This window comes from Polypterus senegalus, chromosome 8 (assembly GCF_016835505.1).
Source record: "Polypterus senegalus isolate Bchr_013 chromosome 8, ASM1683550v1, whole genome shotgun sequence".
NCBI classification, from domain to species: domain Eukaryota; kingdom Metazoa; phylum Chordata; class Cladistia; order Polypteriformes; family Polypteridae; genus Polypterus; species Polypterus senegalus.
In genome coordinates, this window is record NC_053161.1 from 88,480,239 (window position 1) to 88,501,757 (window position 21,519).

General features: G+C 37.4%; 1 protein-coding gene across 1 annotated transcript in view; it reads left to right on the plus strand.

Annotated features, from left to right (window-relative positions):
• The first annotated feature begins 16,219 nt into the window (after positions 1-16,219).
• cftr (CF transmembrane conductance regulator) overlaps positions 16,220-21,519 on the plus strand; it is a 135,151-nt gene continuing 129,851 nt past the window's right edge. Inside the window, exons 1-2 of the mRNA XM_039761403.1 lie at positions 16,220-16,317; positions 20,635-20,745. Coding sequence (XP_039617337.1) covers positions 16,265-16,317; positions 20,635-20,745 — 164 coding nt within the window. The 5' untranslated portion in view covers positions 16,220-16,264. The remainder of the gene's footprint in view (positions 16,318-20,634; positions 20,746-21,519) is intronic.

Below are 21,519 nucleotides of genomic sequence, written 5' to 3' on the forward strand. Positions count from 1 at the left end.
AGTAGGACAAAGAAGGAGAAAGACTTTTATTCTTATTGATGTGATGTGCTATGCAATTTTAGAAGGGCCAGTAAAGGTACCAGAAAGAATAAAAATGATTGTATTTGAACCTGTGATTGTTGTCAGGTCAGTTGTGTTGAGGGTTTGGGGTGTTGCTACGCCATCTGGATGTCACAGTCATGTATTTTGTTTTTGATTAACTAGGAGTAACTATTTTAAGTGTGGAATTGTATATGTTTATTTTTGACTACATTTTCATTTGTTTTGGTTGATTGGTCCATTTTTCCCTCCACTAAATCTGTTTTAAATGGGTGTACACTTCTGTAAAGATTCTCTTTCTTAGAATATTTTCCCCTTTTTCTTGTAGACTGCAGTCTGTCTCATCATTAATACAAGTGATTTTAGCTAAAGGCTTCCCATTGCTGAGAAACATAAAATCATCTTGTTCACACCATTGCTTCACCTATGCTAAATATTTAAAGCATTTCCCTGGGTTTTACCCTAAAGTTTGCCTCCAGATTCTCAGAAATGTTATGCAAGGCATACAGTATGTATGTTACCAGTGTTCCAACAACCAGTAGATCTTCAGCTGTCCTTGCCAGTAGCTAATGTGTTTTTTTTGATGTGGTTTGGGAAACTGTTGCTGCTGATAAGAAGTCCATTGTTGTTGACTTATGACCTCTGTTGCATATCAAGCTGGATTGTTGCAGATGACAGAATCAGCAACAACTGATTTATTCTTTTTTTGCTAAGAAGGCATAATTGAAAAATGCTATAATATTGTAGTGATGCATGGGTCATACCAGTGCTGAATCAATGGAGTATTACTCATTTTATTGCTCTTTTAGGCAGTTCACTATACTTAACAGGCTCCCCTGCAGTTGGCACTGAAGCTGCTGATGTGACTATAGAACTGTGCCTGAATAAACACTGAGGTAATCCTTGACTGGTGCAAGGGTCAGTGCTGTCTCTTTGAGAAAAAAGCTGTCCCACGGCAGGGTTGTTTGACATTAACTGTTGGCAGGCAAACCTCCTTGTTTGGTACTGCAGCGGTAGCAGTGTCTTGGCTGTCTTTTTTTCTGAACTGATGCTGCACTCAGCATTCAAGGTACTGAATCTCAGGTTCATGATTCTCCATCAACAACTGAGTAGAGCAGAGCAAATCCCCCTTTTTTTTCTCCCCATGGCGTTTGGTGCCTTACTGAAAACAGGTTTTTTACTTGACCTGGTCATGACACCAATGTAGCTTGCCAGTTCCGGCCCAATGTATTCTTACTCATTTTATTGCTCCTTTAGGTATCTTATAAGGACCACTTTACTAGCCATTCTAGTTATTGATTAAGTGAATGTGGCAGACTCACCCAAACATTAATGCTCCTTTTTTGAATATGGAATGCCTGCTCATTCTGCTGTTGGCTCAGTGCTGAAGAGTCAGTGTTATTTCAATATTCAGTTTTCTCCTTAGAACAGATTCTGATAGCCCTTTTTGGAAACCTCTTGTTCAAATTGAAATCAAATTTCAGTGCAGTCTCACAGATCTAGCTTTTTGGATTCAAATGGTGTTTGCAGGTTCTTATCATTGTCCAAATGTTGTTTGCATGTTCTCCTTGAGTCTGTATTACCTATTACTCTGGATAATCTAGTTTTCCTTCCATATTTTTAAGGTAGGTGGATTGGAGATTCCAAGCTGGTCAGGTGTTATGGGCATGTGTATATGAATTCACTGGCTTGACTCCCCTTCCTGGACTTCTTGCCTAATACTCCTGGGATAAACTGCAAATCTAAGCTGATTTAAACAGATGTAATAGTTGTAATTATTGTAATTGTAATGTGATTATTTTATGTTAAGTGGACAAATGGATGGATGGAATTGATTTTATATTACTGATTTGGGTGTCCTATATGGGAAAGCTCAATTCATTATTAGTCATACCTTTGTTTGTTCATTCCACACTGTCTGTCATTTTACAAGCAAATTTGGCTAAAGAAATTGTACCTTGCTCACCTAAAGATTTAAAATAATTTAAATATTATTACATTTTACACTTTTTTAAATCCAGACATTAAGATGAGTTATTGGAACTACAACACAAGAAGAATTTATTAAAGGACTGGAATTAAGTAATTATTTACATGAAGAAATGAATGTTAATTTGGTACCAGTCCATTACGGGACCCTCTCATGCAGATGCCTACACTCACATTTGCGGAGAATCATTTTGGAATCTCCAGTTACCTTAGTTTCACATTTAGCTATGTATGACAAAAAACGGAGTATTCAGTGAAACTCCATCCCACCCATGAACAAATAAAGCATCTGCAAACTCCATACCACTAAACAGGGTATTCAGATCTACACCCCTGGTTTCTTAAGGCAACAGTGCAAAGCATTGTGCCACCATGCCGTCCTATAATGTAATATAAAGTAATACAAATTAACATAATAAAATGTCTGCAATTAACTTACATTCTAAAATAGTTTTATGGTGTAATGTTCATCTATTCCATAATTTTATGAAGATGCTTATTGAGGTAACAAACAAATACTGCTGCTGGCAAAGCAGCCACCAGAGCCTTATTCTTAGGTGGCAGGGAGTAATGCTCAGTTAATGATAAACCAATCTAACTGGCTTTCACAGTTGGTGCTGATGTCACAGGTACTTTCAAGTGCCTTACTGAGATCACAGTCCATTTTGTTTTCTTCTTTGCTCCTGGAATTTACAATATATCTTTGAAAAGACCCTTTGAAGGTCATATTTGCAGTCTCCCTCTATCTGGTTCCTTTTTCTTTAATTTTCTCAAATCTGTTGTAGTAGTATGTCCCTGTCTCTGTTTGTGCTCACCATGTTTCCACTATCAAACGTTTCTTCCTAGCTAGTTTCATTATTTCGCATTACACAATAACCTTAAGTGTGCAACTGAAGACCCATGACATAGTTATTGTGGAATGGACATGCATCTGGTTTTGAATAATTGCATCTGCTCCTCCATTAATTTTAGATTTCATATTTAGTAAAAATAAGAGTTTGTGTGACACTTTATTAAAGTATCTAATCATTTATGCATTTAAATTTTTATATGTGTATGAAAAGAGATTGCGAGCTGAGTATAGATGTGTTGGCCAGCATGGGGCACCCCTTAACATAGGATGCATTGCAGCTGCTATTGTCAAACCTCCGTCTTTTGAGATGGATCAGCCCTATGGACATTTATGTATTTTTCTTTTTAGAAATTAATTTTACTTTACCCAAAGACAACAGTTTTCTAGGTCAAATAAATGTCAGTCACAAGATTGAACTGGCGTGCTTGTTTTTCCAGCCCATCAGCAGGTCAGTCCTAGCATGTGGCTAAGAGCACCTAAACCTGTTTTGAAGACATCATCACCTCTGTCTGACCATTACTGTTGCCCTTGCTAATATTATTTTGCCAAAAACATTTTCATTTCAAAACTCTGCATCTCTGTCTTGGATGCTGCAAGTCAGGTTCATTTTTTTTAGTTTTGACAGTTGTCATGTTTGTCTACTGAATTTGGGTCTGCATAGAATGAGAGAGAAGATAAAGAAGCTCAATTATAACAGATATACACAAACTGTATAGTAATGGTTAAAGACTACCATACTGTAGATCAGTAGTTTAGGATTTCATTTTGGTCTTTTATAATTTTGTGTACTGTGGTGTAGGAACATAATTTGGGTTAATGGTGTTGCACACTTTTATTCCAATGACACTGTGGACAGGGTATTTGTTGGTGAATTTAAGTGCTGGATCTGTGAATATGTATGTGTACATGTACATGCTCAAGACTTTCAACCCCAGAGCTAGCCGGCAGTATTGTACCTAGTTATACATTTCACTCCTTTATTTCTTAAACCCGTCTGCCATGTTAAATAATTCTTTCTTGTTCCTCCTTCCAGGATCTGACAGGAAAAATGTAATTTTTTTAAACAGATGTTATCTGACTTCTAAACTTTTTGAAATTAAAGCACGACTCTGTATGTCCCAGTTACATCCCACACATGTGAAGGGTCAGTAACACACAGGAACATTGGAATTCCCTCTTCATAAAAATAAGGGTGGATTACTTCCACTGTGAAATTTCCTGTGCATGAAGTGAAGATTTCCTTTACATGAAGTAAAAATTTAATAGTAAAAAAAGCAGTAAGAGATGGTATTCTAGTAAAATTAATGCATTTAATAAGAGTCATATGCTAAACAACATATAAAATATAATGCCAGTATTACATTATATCTAGATGATTCTTTTAACCTATGCATGTCAAATATCACATGGCACACTTTTCCATTTTTCTCTGATTGGAGGATTGACATGTTAAGTGACTTTCTCAGGGTCACTCACACAGGGAGATGATGATTGATTATGCATTGTTTAATATGGTTCAGAGCCTTAATTGCTTAAAAATCTCTTTTCATGTTTTGAAACAAAAAAAGCATTTACTGATTGTAGCCTGAAAATTATAGGTAATAAATAATGTGATTTAAGTTACCCATAATCATTCATTGGAATGAATATGTTTAGAAAATTAATTAATGATTTTAAAATGACATGTTAAACTATTATTATATGGGTCACTGAAGTGACATCGCTATTAGAACTGCAGCCTCACACCTTTGTGGACCACCAGCATATCTACAGATACTCATTTTGTATGTGTTTTTTTTTTCTTTGTAGGAACACCTCACAGTTCCAAGCATCTGGATTTCAAAGCAGTCGCTGTCTGGGTGTAATTTGTATATTCTACTTGTGTAAGTAGACTTTCATCAGGTTACCCAAATACATACAGGCAAACTGTTTCACAATTTAAATGTACCCTCATGGATAGTGGAATGAGAGTGAAGGTATATGCTTGATTGTTCCCTCAGTGGATTAGTCAGCCATCCGACCAGTTTCCTGCAATGAGCCCAGTGCCATCAAATTAGGCACCGGCATGCTGCAACTGTTAATTGGAGAAAGGTTAGTTGATGACAAAATAACGAACAAATACAAGTGACATCAGGACTGTGCACTGTAATGGACTAGTTTCCTATCAAAGGTTAAGTTTAGCTGATACTGCTGAGATAGGTGCTGGCTTCCCTTCTACCCTGCAATGGAATAAGAGGGCTCAGATATTTGATGGACTCTCTTCTTATATAATACGCTACCGTGGCTGTCCGTTTGCCTGTCTAGGATTTTAAATCACCTGTAGCTCGCAAACCGTTTGACCTATTGCCCTGAAATTTGGTACACATATACTACATGAGGTCTACTATCCACTTTCGGGGTGATGATTGACCTCCAAGGTTATTCATCTTTTTATTTTTATTTTAATTGATTGTAGAATCAACTCTCAGCAGCGGCCAGCAGGGCGGCCGTGCGGTGCATGCGTACGGGCGTCATTCGCATTCCCTGCCACCTTCGCTGTCACTTACTCTACCCTTCATGTCTTAAATCATTCTTGAGGCAGATTGAAGGCTTAAGTGAAAAATGAAGGAAAACGCATTATGTAATTGCAACACAAATGCTGACCTAATCAGTTTTAATGTGAAAAGATGCAGACGAAAGAAAATAAGAAGAAAAGAAGAGCTGCTCAGGAAGCAGCAAGCGCATCAACCTCTGAGCAAACAAATGCAAGATGTACAGAGAAAGAGTATGAAAACAATGAATGCTCAAGTCAAGTGTATTCTATGCACGTTATCATGCAGTGTACCGTTACTGGTTACTTATATTTGAGAATGTCTAATTGTGTTTTTGAACTATAAGCACAATTTACATGACTTCTACATTTAATACAAAAATTACAGGCAATTACCATTTCCTATCATTTTCTAAGCCTGCTTAATCCTGAGAATAGTCTCATGGGAGTTGGAGCCTATCCCAGCAAACATGGGGTGCAAATGACAGTTTCAAAAGACTGTGGAACTCCCAGGGGTTTATTTCAATCATGAAGACTATTGAGTTGATTTATTGATCTATCTTCTCTGCTACTATCACAACAGATCTTTTGTTATAATATCTATGTAATTTCAGTCAAGGTGGGTGAGTCTGTCTATTACTGTTAATTTAAACAGATGTGTCTAATTAGATAGGTAAATGTAACAAGATGATGTTTGCATCTATTTCTGTTTTTTATTTGTAAATCTATGCAAGCACACTGCACCTAACTTCATTAAACTGCCTCACATAAGAACATTCTGAATTCAGTATGCATAATTGAATGCCTCCCATCCATGAACAAAGTAAACGAAGGTCATATTTTGGGCGTGTGATTAGTATGGCTACTTTATAGCTACCGCTTTTGGTTTTTTTGGATTTAGTTGTGTGTACACATGCTCCCTGTGTCTGCTTGTTTTTTTTTACTGGTTACACTAGCATCCTCCCACATCCCAAAGTACATTAAGATATTTGGTGTCCTTGAACTGACAAGAGTACAAGCGACTGTGAATGTGCTCAATAGAACACCACAGACTCTGGGAAGTATCTTATTCTTTGCTTGTGACCTTGACATATAATAATCCATCCATCACTTTCATGAAACCACTTTATCTATTACAGAATTGTGGGAGGATGAGGGCAGAGGCTATACTCCATAGCATATTATATTACAACGTCTCTTATTCTGTTTCAATGCTTTATATCTTACATTCTTAAAAATACAGGTGCCAGAATGGATCTTCAGAGCAATGACATAGGGGAACCATTTTTGGTTAACAAAAGACTCCTCCACGTGAAGGTTCCAGGAAAAACCTATATTTATGTAGGCCTGTACCAGCCTCCATACATTAAATACCATTTAAATAGGTATAACATATTTGTGAAATATCAATGGATTATGACTTCAAACGGATTATTACTGCTTACAATAACACAGGCTCAGTTTGGGTTTTGTTAATCTGTCAGTATCCTGTTAGATAGCCTACCAAACATTGTTTATTTCAGTTTTTTCCCCTACATATCAGGAAGTTTTATCAAAGCAGAAAGAACCTACTTCATAGGCAAAAAACTCTTACCAAAATGAAATGGTGCTTTGTTAAGCAATAGTTCTACGAGGAACCACACAACCCAGTGAAGAACCATAAAGTGTCATTAAAGAACCAGGGTTTTTAAGAGTGTAAGGTAACAAGAACGCCTAGGAATTGTAAAGTCATTTGGTTTTGCTTAGTTAGTTTGGGGTTAAAATATCCTGTATTTCTCTTGATTTAATATATTATGAGGCTATAATTTGCATACAGAGTTGTATATGTCTGTTGTTCTTTTTGAATTTCTGTGATTTGCTTTGAGCTTTGGAAAAGTGTTATTTTTTTTTTATTATTATTACCCTGAATGTAGTGTCAGTGCACTGCAAGGCGCACTTTCACTTGCAAGAACACTAAAGCAGTTCAGAACTCCATTCCAATGCATCTGACAGCATGTCTATTTGACCAGGGGAAGAAAACCACATTAGCAAGGTGAAACAGGCAAACCTTCATGGAGAAGGAAGAGAATCGATTGAGGTCAAAGTACTAAGAAGCAGCTTCATAATACTTTAACCACTCATACTCACTTAACCTTGGACCTGAAGAGCTTTCCAATTTGGTACAGTGCATCTTTCCTGAAAGACACGCAGTACAGTATACCTAATTTACATTTATATATGGTAAACAACTCCTAGGTTCAAATCTTGGTCTGATCACTGTCTGTGTTGAATCTACATCTTCCCTCTGTGTTTATGTGGGTTTGTCTTCCACATGCCAAAGATGTGTTTGCTTGGTTATACTGATCCAATACAACTGAGTGATTTGACAATTCATGTTCCCTTAGTCTGGATAGTTATTGTAAAATGATCAAAATGAAACAGATCCTACAGCCGGGCAGGGTTGGTGACAATAAGCACCTGTGGTGGCCAGCTTTTTAAATTGAGTTATACACTAAATTCTTAACAAGGCAAAGGGCAAATATGCGAGCTTGTACTGAAAGCAATCAAACCAACATCTTTGTCAACTTTCGTCGTAATTCTGAGGTCTGATCCAGGTAAACAGGAAGCCTAATTAAATAATGAGGTCAACTGAAGACAGGAATTAGCCTCTGATTAACATAATTGTTTGGAATTAATGTTGTCAAAAGCAGGCACCGCACACTTCCCATTCTGTAGCCGGTTTTGATTAGGCGTATGTTGGGTTTTATACTTTTTATCCGCTTCTGCATCTACCCCATGAGATGTTTACGTAGGATCCTGTTGCACAATGCGACACCAACATTCCGGCTGAAAGACAGCTTTTCGAAACACATTGCATGCATGTGTATATGTAGGTTTCATCATACTGACAAATGCTTCACAAAAATGTCAGAATTTTAATTACAAACATCCGCCCAGTTGTACGAGCGTACAATAATTAACTCTAATTGACGGGAAGCAGCAGAACCCACTTATCATGTCGTGTACGGTTAGACTGACAGCTCGCCCAGGATTACAGCATAAAAGGGGAACATGACAAAACTGATTTATAATAAAGGTCAACCTTTAGAGATATTTTTTAGTTACATTTCTGTATGAAGATTTTTACATAATAAACAGGATCGCGACAATCTATGCAATAAAACATAATGTTAAGCAACATCTTTAGTGTAATGTTACACCATCCTGTTTATCACTCCTCTTGTAAATTGCGTTTCATCCTATAGAAACATTCAGGGCAATTGGGTTAAGGCGGCGGTAAAATAATAAAAAGGGCCATTGATTTTTCACTGTGGATTCCACTTAGACCTTTGAAGTATCACATGTTCATGAACAGGAACAAGCTTTTGATAAGAGTTTGGTTTTATGGCATCATTGCTGTGCAAAAAAGTGTTAAAAGCAAAACATATTATTGCGTTTTCAAGGTTTTACAAATGTGTGTTTCCTCCTTCATCTGGGAACGCTTCTTATTCACTTGCATCTCTGAATCAATTCACACGTCACAGTGAGAGCGCACAGGCACAAGCGCGAGCGTGTTTCGTTTTACGTTCCAATCCAACCTACCTTTCTCCCTCAATTCCCCAATTCAGAGTGGTGATGACCGGAGTTTGTCCTGACCGACCGTCAGCTTGCTTTATATTTTCTCATGTCAATAGAATCCACATTCTATTCAACATTCGGATAATGGATATTAACGATCGTGGACTTCGGATGTAGATATGGACGCTGGAATGAAATCTGGAAGAGTGGCTCACGTACTCGGTCAGTTCAGAATCTCTAAACACCCTAAAAGAATGTGACCTTGGAGACAGGAGGAACATGCAGTCTCCCAAGATGAAAGCATCCAGCCACTTTAACTGTATTTCCCCATGCATGTGGGCAGATGAAGTGACTGGCAAAGTAAAGGAACCACCTCAGTAAATTGCCTTAATAGGAATGTGGGCCTTTGTGAGCTGGGCTGGTGCCACCATTGAGGTAATTTAGACATTGGCTTAGAGTGCAGATAGTGAGGTGGGGGTGGGCATGAGGGCTAGCTACTGAACAGTTGGTTGGTGCACTAATAAGCTTGGTCCACGGTGCAAAATAACCTACCACCAACACTGTTCGTGAGTAGCTAGCAAGACTGGCATTGATTCTACAACTGTATGGATCTGTACAGCATAATGTTGAGAGCTGCATTAAACACTACATTAAAAATGATTATTGATTTATATTGCATGGATGCAATACAATTCTCTCATAGAAAGCATTTACTGTGTTGATAATAATAGCGGAAAACACAGTTTTAATCATAACTCCAGAATTATGAATGATAATCTAAGTTGAGGTCTGCTGAGTCTTGGTCTAGGTATGTCGGTTATATCGATGTCAATTTATAGAAACTATTCAGTGACCGTGTTTCTAAAAATGGTTCCCAAAAGACCTATCCACATGAAGGACCAGAAACAACCTTTATCTATTTAGATTCATAACAGGCACCATACAGTAAATAACCATGAATAGATTGTAGCAGATTTGTGAAATACCAGTGGTTCATGGTTTCTTACTGCTTACAATAACACAGACTAAGTTCAAGTTTTCATAATCTGTTAGTGTCCTTCTAGGTAGTCTACCATAAAATAAAAAATTCTTTTTTTTTCAACACATTAGGAAGTTTTTCAAAGCACAAAAAAACAACTTCATATGCAAAGAGCCCTTCCTAGAATGAAATGCTGCTTTGTCAAGCAGTAGAGCTATGAGGAACCACAGAACCCAGTAAGAACCATGAAGTGCCTTTAAAGAACCAGGAGCCTCATGTATAAACGGTGCGTACGCACAAAAATGTTGTGTATGAATGTTTCCACGCTCAAATTGCGATGTATAAAACCTAAGCTTGGCGTAAAGCCACGCACATTTTCACGGTAGCTCCAACCCTGGCATACGCAAGTTCTCCGCTTGGTTTTGCAAACTGGTGGCACCCAATGTCAAAGCAGTGCTACTGTTCCTGTGTGGTTACCCTTTTTTTTAGATCCACATTCCTGATGCGGCTTTATCATATACACTGAAACTAGCTGCATATTGTTTTTTAGTTTAAGGCATGTGATTGTAATTAACCTGTAACAATATAATGGTCCACAGAATGGTCAAAGTATTCCAAATACCATAACTGCTTTAGCGTTGTTACTCTCACTGCACCTTCTTCTTCCTCTTTCAGCTGCTCCCACTATTCCCATACCATAGCTGCTCTTTATCCATATTACTCTCACTACACCACTCTGAGTATTTACAGTATATCACTATATCTGAATGTGAATCACAGCTGTACAGCAGCTGATCGGAAAGAGAATTATCGGTATACAGCATCAAGCACATGCTGCCTCAGCCATGCTGTCTATTGAACTGCTCTCATATGGCAAACGCTTCAGAGACGTTCCTCGTGGTTCAGAAACATTTTAATCCCAAGAACTATAAATGCACTCAATCAGTCAATCAAGTGCTCCTTGTAGAACTGTTTGTACTTATAAGTACAATTACCTCACTGTAAACTTGCAATACAGTTATAATATTGCACAACCTTAGCCACTTTATAAAGAGCATATTTACATATGATGATGATATAATTTTTAAGATGAAATGCAGCAAAACTTGTTTATTATATTATACAGATAAAACTTTAATTTCATTTAAATAATCTACATTGTTAATAATTAAACATGTGAGGACACGGTGCCGCAGCACTAGCAAGGAGGCTGGTGCTTCTTTCACAGATTGTTCCTGCCTGCGCTGTATTCTTGCTGCTATTGGTGCAACACTGGAAGAACAGATGGATAGAATAATTAAACACGTACTATGAAGATATTTCAATGTTCCCTAAAAGTTTTGAAGAATCTGCTTTCTAAGCTTACAGATGGCTTAACGTCTATTACAGAGCTGATTGTGTATTGTGGCGATTGGGTATTTGGAGAAATAAAAGTAAGGACAGGAATTGGAGGTTAGTACATTTGAAAAAGACAGTACTGCTGCAATAAAGTATTTCATCGAAGGTCATGCACGGCACAGCAAGCATCTTACGGGAGTCAGGAACAATCTCTGAATGAGGTGCCACAATCCTTGCGCCACCGTGTTCCCATGTTTAATAACATGCTTTAACTCCTATCATCATGAAAATGATATCATGTATACATCTCAGTATTTTAATTATTCAGAGAGCTGTAATATCACAAATGTAATGGATTCTGTGTACTGTCGGAGGAAGAGAAAGCCCGTTTAAGAAGGTAGTGATTCACACACATAGAGCACATAGAAGATCAAACGCCAAACAAAGCATTTAATGTGCTATTTTAGTTATGATGGGATTTGAGAAACTAGTAAATTAAACGATTTTAAGATGAAGTTTATGATGTTCTACTTTGATGACAAAATAAACTACGTGATTAAAGTGGAAATTTCGAGACTAAAGTTGACATTTCATGCTTTTTTCCCACTGTGTCCCTATTTTTTTTTCTTTTCTCTGTACACTAATAAGCTTTTATATGACACTCACACAGTGGGCTATGGCTTGCCTTTTCACGGCGACTTTGATATCTGACAACTTCTTTTTTATTTCGGGCACTGTGTGACTTTATGAACTTGAGCGTTCAAGTTTCAATGACACTCTGTCACTCGATTAACTTCCTTTTGTTTTTTATAGCTCTGTTTAAACCAACAAATAGTACGTTTTTCCTTGCCTCCACTTGGTATTCGCTGAAATTTTTCTATTTTTTCCTGTACTTTTGCCATTGTCTTTTCACAGAACGCTGAGCTTAAGGGCTTTTTATATTGATTTGCATATTCAAAGAGGCATAATTCTGGGAGGAGACGGGGCAGGACAGCAGGTGCATGCATGTGCGTTACTTTTCACGCTGTCCGGGATTTATGTAGCGGAAGAGCGTGGAAGTTGGCGTTCGCACAGATTTATGCATCTGGATTTTTTTGTGTGTACAAACATTTCCACTTTTGTGCTTACACCATGTTATAGTGTGAATTCTACAAAGAGAATTATGCATGAGGCCCCAGGACTTTTTAAGAGTGCACTTATACCCTTTGGATTGAAAAACTGCTTTTTTGAACGTTAACCTTATTTTTAGGCTGGGAATTCTCAACCTAGGGTGAACAGGAACTGTCTGAATTAGTGTGTATTTCTTCTTATTTACTTTTCCTTCTAAGTCAGAGAATTCATGTCATACTCTCTTAAAAAATAAAGGTGCCAGAGTGATTCTTCAGAGAAATGCCATAGGGGAACCATTTTTGATTCCCAAAAGACCCCTCCATGTGAAGGTTTTAGTTTTCTTTATTTAGATATGTAACAGGCTCCATACAGTAAATATCTGTGAATAGAAGGATTCTATCTGCATACAATCACACAGGCTAAGTTCAGGTTTTTCTTAATGTCTTAGTGTCCTGATGCAAATCCTATGAAACATTAAACATTTCAGTTTTTTTTTCTTTTCACAAAGAACTAACTTAATATGCAAAGAACCCTTCCCAGAATGAAATGGTGCTTTGTCAAGCAGTAGTTCTACAAGGAAACGCATAACCCAGTAAAGCACTATAAAGTACCATTAAAGAAGCAGGATTTCAAAGAGTGTACTCCATTAAACAGGCCACTGAAACCCTTCACTGGGTCGAAAAATCAAACAGAAGTACTAGACTCTTACTGTTGTGTGCCACATAGGTACCTGTAAATGACAACACTTTTAAAAATAAAGGTGTCAGAGTGGCCCTTGAGAGCAATGACATAGAAGAACCGATTTTGAATCCTCAAAGTACCATCTACATGATGGTTCTAGAATGAACTGTTTATTTAGATCTGTAATAGGCTTTATAGAGTAAATAACCTTTAACAGATAATAACGGATTTGTGAAGTGCATATGGGTTCCTAGTTTTTAAATGACTCCTGCTGCATACACTCACATGAGCCATGGTCCAGGTTTTCTTGATCTGTCAGTATTCTGCTAGGTTGCCTACTAAATACTGAAGATTTCTGTTTTGTCTACATATTAAGAACTTTTCAAAGCAAAAAGAACCAACGTCACATGCAAGGAACCTTTGCCAGAATGAAATGGCTCTTGATCATGCAATAGCTTTATAAGGAACCATCCAACCTGGTAAAGTGGCATTTTTGAACTATTTTATGTGTGGTTTATTTTTTCCTCCAGTGCTCACTAGACTGCTGATTGAGTTGTTTGTGCCCATTTTCCAACAAAAGTGCATTCACGTGTAATGAGTGATTTATGTTCTACATCATGTATGGGCACCACAACCTTCTCAGTAAAAGACTATTGGACTCAACATCCCAACCCTACTTCACACTGACTTTTCTGGGCACACAATCGAGTGTCGCTTGTCTGTGTGCTCCTTCATCTTGAATGAATTAATGAATGGACATCAAAACAAAGAACTTTGCACGTTTTTTAAGAGGAATGTTCATTTTTCATCAGACTATCAGAATGACAAGCAATCATTCTCTACAAAGCACATCATACAATGATAGCCAAACTGCTGACTAATTGTGTCCTTCCAATATCTGTAGTGCACAGTGGGACATTAATTACTTAATTATATGATACTAGCTGTGCTGCCCATCTAAGACAATAGAAATCTAAGTAGACCTCAGTGTTAATGTTTGTGCACTATCTATTGGAATGGATTTTGTAGTACATGTAGTACTAAAATGCATTGTATTTGAAATTGCAACAGATGATACATCACAAACATTTGGTAATAAAATATATTACTATAAATGTTTATGATGTGCCATCTATTGGAATGACAAATACAATGCTTATGTCTCTGTTATAAGCTCTTTGGTATAGGATTGGTAAAAGAAGTGTTAATGTTTGAGATGAGCCATCTATTGGAATGACAAATACAATGCATATGTTTCTGTTATATGCCCTTTCGTATGGGATTTGAAAAAGAAGTGTTAATGTTTGTGATGAGACATCTGTTGGAATGAAAACATGCAATGCATTTAATTATTACATATGTTTGTGATGTACCATCTGTTGGAATGACACGAGACAGAGCAACCAGAAAGGCGCACAGACACACAGGTACATATCCTTTTAAAAAGGATAAAGGGTAAAGGATTTGTTTTTAGTATAACTTAAATCCCTTTTTTAATCTTATTTATTTGCACATTTCTGTTATGTTGCCAGTTTTCAGTACTTTTGAAAGGTAATAACGAAGTCCACTCACTCACCTTTACACCTACAATGCTAGTTAAATTTCTTCAGCATGTGGGGTCTCCAGAAGTAGGTAGCTATCAAGCTCGCACCGGCACTAAACTCAAATCAGGAATGGGACGTCTGCCCATCACCGGGCTACACAATAATCACAAATTCAAAACACCATTGAACACGTTTCTTTCTTTATAGCATATACAGTAAGAAGGAAACTAGAATATCGTGAGAAAATGCATGAATACAAAAAAAAAAACAAAAAAAAAACCTCCATAAAGCCATAAGGCAAAAGCTCATAGTAAACGAAATGACACGTCAAACCGATAGATGAAACTGGTGAACACGGAACAAATAAGACGAAAACACCTCGAAACCCAGGCACACTTAGTATTAACATATATACTGTATATACGCACGCGTACATCGCATATTATTGTACTGTATATATAGTACACTATAATTTGAAGGGGATTCCCATGACTGACACCGTGAAACAACAGAGTGCTACAGCAAAGGCTTAGAGCAGGTAGCCCATCATGGCAGCACTGGGTGCATAACAGGATTGAGCGCCAGTCCATTGTAATGCTCTGTCATTTTCACACCTACACTTTTCATCTGGTCAGTTTATAGTCAATAAAAACGGTAGCTGCACGGATTTAGGCTATCTGAGAGCATTAGTATACCCAGAGAAAGTCCGTTTGCCCACGAGAAAAACGTGCCACTTTCACATAGTGGCTGGGTCGTGATTTGATCTCAAAAGCGCCTTACACCTCATACGGTATGTCTATCTGGAAAGCCATGCGTTTACTGAACCCATTTAATCCAAATTTAGTTTCGTGGGAAGCTGTAGCAATCTATCAATCTGTGTAAAGACTATTAAAACCATCTACAAGATTCTACTAAAGCGACGAAATTACTTTAGGTTATAGTAGTAGTAGTAGTAGCACTGTCACGTGAGCAGAGTACAGCAAACCTCCGGCCAACATCGTCATTGTAAACATATACTCATTAAAATCATAAATAATAAATAACGTTTGAGATAAGATTAATAATAAAAAGGTACACAATAAAAACTAGTAATTAATGTACTTGTCTAACATATTGTACAGAATAAATCTCTGCTGGACATTCCCTCAGTCTCTGCCTGAAACTACTATAAATCCTTTTGATTTATACCGCTGCTTCTCAGTTCAAATGTTGCAGACTTCAAAATAAAGTTTCTTCGGGTCGAGTTCCTTGCTAGAACGTATATGAAAATTAAAATCCTCAAGGTGCGATCTAACGCTTACTAGCCAATGTTTGCTTTACTCGGTTTAATTAGGATTTCTCTTCAAGGTCTGCCCGTGGGCAGTTGACAGCTCAAAGAGGAAAAGTACAGCGCTGCGTACTCTGCTCTACTCAACTCAGCTCAGCCTTCGAGAAAAAATGTAGCATTAAGTTTAAAGGTAGGTGTGGGGTTGCCCCTCTCTCCCAGGAACCTGGGCAGAGCTTCAGAAGGCAACGAATGACATCACAGCGCACATCAAATAAGGTACATAAAAAGTGTCCTGCCGCATGCAAAGTAGGCTTTACAGATATGCCATCGCAGTCCGACTCGCAGGTACAAAACTGCAAAGCTGAGGCAAGGCAAGATGCTGAAATCACCCCTAGAAAATGCCAACTTTGTATCAAAGTTATTATTCTGGTAAGAATGGCATCTTAAGTTTTTGGGACATTTCTTTCTTTATTTTAGTGATTTTAGGTACTTGGCTTTACTGAATGGATTTTGTCAAATCATTAGCGGAATGAAGTGGCGTCTTTAAGTGAACTTGTCTAACAGATCTGTCCTTCAGATAAAGTAAACGATTCCGAATAAAGCGGCTTGGAAATGCTCTTTTCAGAAATGTGAATCAGAAGCTAAAATATAGAGCGTATGTGTGCAAGTAGATCTCAAACGATACAGCACTTAAGAAAAGCACGAGCAATTGTAAGAAAAGTTACACATGCGCGTGCAAAGCAAAAATAAAACTGTCAAATATTTAGAGCCTGTCATTATTATTGATGATTGATACTAATCGAAGGCAGTTTGAACACCTGAATGCTTTTTCGATTACATTCCAGCAATGTAGGAGCTAATGCTACTCACACAGTCACCATCACCCGTCCGTATACCTGTAGACATGTACTATTAATAACTGATTAATAGGAGGGGCGATTAGGCAATCATGGGAGCTGTAGGTGTGTCCGCCTTCTGCAAAACGGAACTTCACATTGCAAATACAGTGGCCGTGTAGTTTAAAAGAATGCTTATTGAGCTGCTTGTTGAAACATAAAAAAACCAAAAACTGCCACCATTAAGTACACATTTGTTTTATGTTTTCATTTTTATTTTTATTCATCAAGCAGGCATATACTGAATGGCAGAATATATTTTCAGCCATGCTTTAAGATCTTATTTCAAGGAACGACGTGAAAGTAATCTCAGCCCTAAGAGTTTTTAGAAACGTTCTGCAAATAGCACTGAAGAGGCATGATTAGTTTAAAAAAAGTAACTCGAATTAAGATTTGTGATTAGCAGTAGTTAGTTTGGTTTTAGTTTTAATAGATATGTTTTGGGGTGGCTTTTGTTATTACTTCAATAGTTAAATGTTTAAATAAAATCTGTCTATCTATCTATAATTTAGTGTTTTCTATCTATCTATCTATCTATCTATCTATCTATCTATCTATCTATCTATCTATCTATCTATCTATCTATCTATCTATCTTTTTGAGCCTCATTTGTGTATGACATGTACAACAGTGTTTATGATCATTCAGATTTCAAAGCCTACAGTGTGAATGCTTAGTACACAGCATGCCAATAAGCTTGGACCTGAACTTCAACTTTTGGATGAAACACTGTAACATACTGTATATTGCAGCTCCTAAGAAACATATACTGCTAGCAAAAGTTTTTTAAAGACAGACATTCTCTATAAAAGGTGCTGTGTAAAGTGTATCTTTTCTTAACAAACAAACAAAATGCAGAAGCAGTTTGTGTATTGTGATATTTTATTATTTCAGGATTGTATGGGAGGGAAATAGAATACAGAAAATGTTACTTAGTCAAAAGAATTCATCTTATGTATAGCAGTACAAATGAGTCATTAAAGGAGTGCCTGAGAGGCACCATCTAAATTCCATCCATCCATTTTTCAACCCGCTGAATCCAAACACAGGGGTCTGCTGGAGCCAATTCCAGCCAACAGAGGGCACAAGGCAGGAACCAATCCTGGGCAGGGTGCCAACCCACCGCAGGACACACACAAGGACCTGCAGTTCTTTGGATTGTGGGAGGAAACTCACACAGACACGGGTAGAACATGCAAACTCCACGCAGGGAGGACCCGGGAAGTGAACCCAGGTCTCCTAACTATGAGGCAGCAGCGCTACCACTGCGCCACTGTGCCGCCCCACCATCTAAATTATTTTCTTATTTTCAATTTTGAATTAGGTATGGGATCCTAAATGAAACTAAAAATGCAAACAAAAAGGTCAGTTTCATTAATTTCAGGTAATGCACACCAACCACAGTTTAAACTTGATGTTTAATTTGTGGATTTTCCTGATTTCCCTTATTGAGGTAAACAGGGCAATGCGTCTTTATATTTGTTTGTTACTCCTTTTTTATCTTTATTTATATTTAATTACATAGCCCACAAAACATATGCTTATTTTTACAAGTGTTTATGTATATTACAGTAGTGAAAGGAATTTTTTGCTTTAAGTATAGCGTTTTAAATTATGGGGCCAGTAAGATTTTGGATATTTGCCAAAAAAGGAGGGATTTGGCACTGAATACTTTGGTTAGTTTGGCATGATAGCGACACAGTGTGCTGCTTCTTCACAGCTTCCAGGAGGTGGGCTCAAATCCTGTCATGGTCACTGTCAGTATGGAGCTTGCATGTTCTTCCTGTATCTGTGGGGTTTGCTCCTGGTAGAGCATAAGAACAAAAGAAATTTAACAAATGAGAGGAGACCTTAAAGTCCATCAAGCCTTTTTATTTAGCTAGTAACTAAGCTGACCCAAAATCTCACACAGATTCTTCTTGAAGTACCTAGGGTTAGATATTCGAGTTTCCCGCCACCTCCCTAACACATTCAGGTCATAAGCTAATTGGTGACAATAAATTGTGAGTGCAACTCTAAAGCATTTAGTTACAGCATGGGTGACAGAAGTTATGATACTTTTTTTGCACTCGTATTTCTTCCGTGTGGCTTTGTGTTTGGTCACCGGCATGAAGCAGATTCTGAGCTGCACAAACATAACCCATAAAAAATCTTCAGAGGCGAAAAACCAATCAAGTGGTAGCTGTCCTCAGCAATGCCTGTACTATTCCAAAGTAGCTTTTCTCTTTGTGACAACAGTTCAGTATTAAAGCCTTTGAGTGGAGTAATTTGATGTGGGGACTACAGGGCCGAGCTGCTTGATTATGTAGCATTGCCCCGGTTTTCTGGCCCAAAAGGCACTCTTTGACAGTCATGGACCCTAAAGGCTAACCTCTTTTAGGTGGCTACTATTATTCTGTGCATTCTTATCATTTTCAACCTCTCCTTAATGTGGACAGTTCCACATTGTCACTAGTGGCTAGGAAGCTTATTGAGGTAAACATGAGTGATCACATTAAATGAGGGGAAGTTTGATTACATTTATGGTACATAGTAAGGCTAAAAACAATACTTTTAAGAAGTGTAGTTGTGCTTAGCACTGCACATATTTAAAACTTATTTTATCCACACATGTTACTTCCCTGTTTTCTCTTCACTCAGTAATTTCTTTATATTTATACTAGGAGGTTTGCCCCTTGCTTGCTTCGCTCGCCAACCCCCTGGCCTGGCTATACACCACCCACTTTGCATCTCTGCTGCTCACGTTGTGAAGAGGGGGGCTGAATGCACTCCAAGGAGGCATGGGCGCTCCTCCGAAACCCCCTCTTAAATGGCGATAACAATGGGAAACAAATACAGTTTTTTTTTTACCTCCTCTTTGCTTGATCAGCTACTGGCTTGTTGCTGCTGCTGCCATGCTGCATGATCTGCATCTCATACTGCACTTCAAACATTTAAAAGCCTGTACAGCAGCTCTCCTACTCTTTGACTTTTATTTCCTGCCCCAGGTGTGGTTAAATCTCGCGAGACAAGAGTTCTTGATATTGTTTAGTTTATAATTTAAAAATGAAATATGAATCTGAAAATCTAAAATCAAATTAAAGTTCAATAAATTCTGAAAAGAATGATACTAAACATATGTAGGTTTTAAAATAAGCCTGATTTAAAGTTTGACAAAAAATGTGACATAAAAAGTCACATAAAATCGTTGCACAAAATCGTTGCAGTTTTAGGCCTAGGATTTTATATATACAGAGTAGATAATGTCCATTGCTGTGATTTCCCTGCACACAATTAACAAAGGTGCACATCTCTTGGTCTGTCATTAATCCACAGATCAGGTGATTTGTGCCAGAGTGCACAAGTGAGTTATTTTTTTTTTATTTTTGCACAGAGGATACAAGATCTTCAATTGAACATAGTTGTGCATTCTTAGAAATTATGCCAATATACAGAACATATATTTAAAAACTAATAACACACATGGCTTACAGTACACTCATGTAACATCATCATAACTATGCATCGATGACTGCACTTTAACCCTTTAACAGGGAAGTAAACAGAAACATGTGTGATGGTGGGGTCAGGATTGCTAAAGAGTACCAGCACCTCCATATGCCATGAATAAAGTAGAGGAAGATTAGTTTTATACTCCACAGAACCAAGAGAGCAACTGGAATGGGCCATCATCACTGCCTCATCATCTTAATCCCTTCTCTGTGATGTATTCTGCTCAGTTTAAAGCCATTCCTATCCCTTAAAGGAAAACAAGATAGGAGCTACAGTACATAAAATGGCAGTGTTTAGTTAGTGTTAATGTTTTTTTTTTCTAATATGGTAACTTTTGAATGTTGTGATTTGTTTGCAGCTGGCCTTCACCTATCCTGAGAAAAGGATACAAACAAAAATTGAAAATATCGGATATTTACCAGATTCCTTCCTGCGATTCTGCTGATAATCTATCTGAAATGTTAGAACGGTAAGCAAAATTTATTAAATTATTTTATTTATGGAAGAATCACTGACTATAAAGCCTGAAGACAAATAATTTATATCTGTAGCTGCACTCTGTTTATTGTTATTTTTATTGTTATGTTATTGTATAAAACTTAAAGACAATATACTCTACTTTTTATTATTTTTTTAATACATTCACAAATTAACAGAGCAACTGTCCTCATAAGAAAATATAAAATTAGAACCTAACCATATAACATTTTTTTATTTGATATTAGCAAAAGTGAGAAAAGACAGAATGATGATGCAGTGGATGTCCTCTCCTTAGGCATTTGGTTGTTGTTCTCGAAGTACTCAGTTTTTTCTCTGACATTTTCAAAGAAATATATGTTACTTTAATTGTCAGTTCTAAACTGGCTCTATGTGAGAGTGTATTAGCATGTGTATGAGAGCATAATGACAAAGAGAAAACATGTTTTCAGAAAAGTCTGCAACATTTTTAAAAATCAAAAACAGAAATCTCTCCTTCATGTAAGTATTCTGACACTCAATTCATCATGCCTTAGAAGCTCCTATGGCAGAAACTACTGCTTTCAGTCTTCTTGGATAGGTCTCAGTATCCTTTGCACAGCTGGATTTGGGCAGTTTATCCCATTTTTCCTTGCAGATTCTCTCAAGCTCCATTAGTTTGGATGTGAAGCATCTATAAACAAAAATCTTCAAGTCCTTCCACAGATGTTTTGTGTGGTTTAAGTCTATCCACTGGAGGCAATCAGTGACTTGCATTGTTTTGACT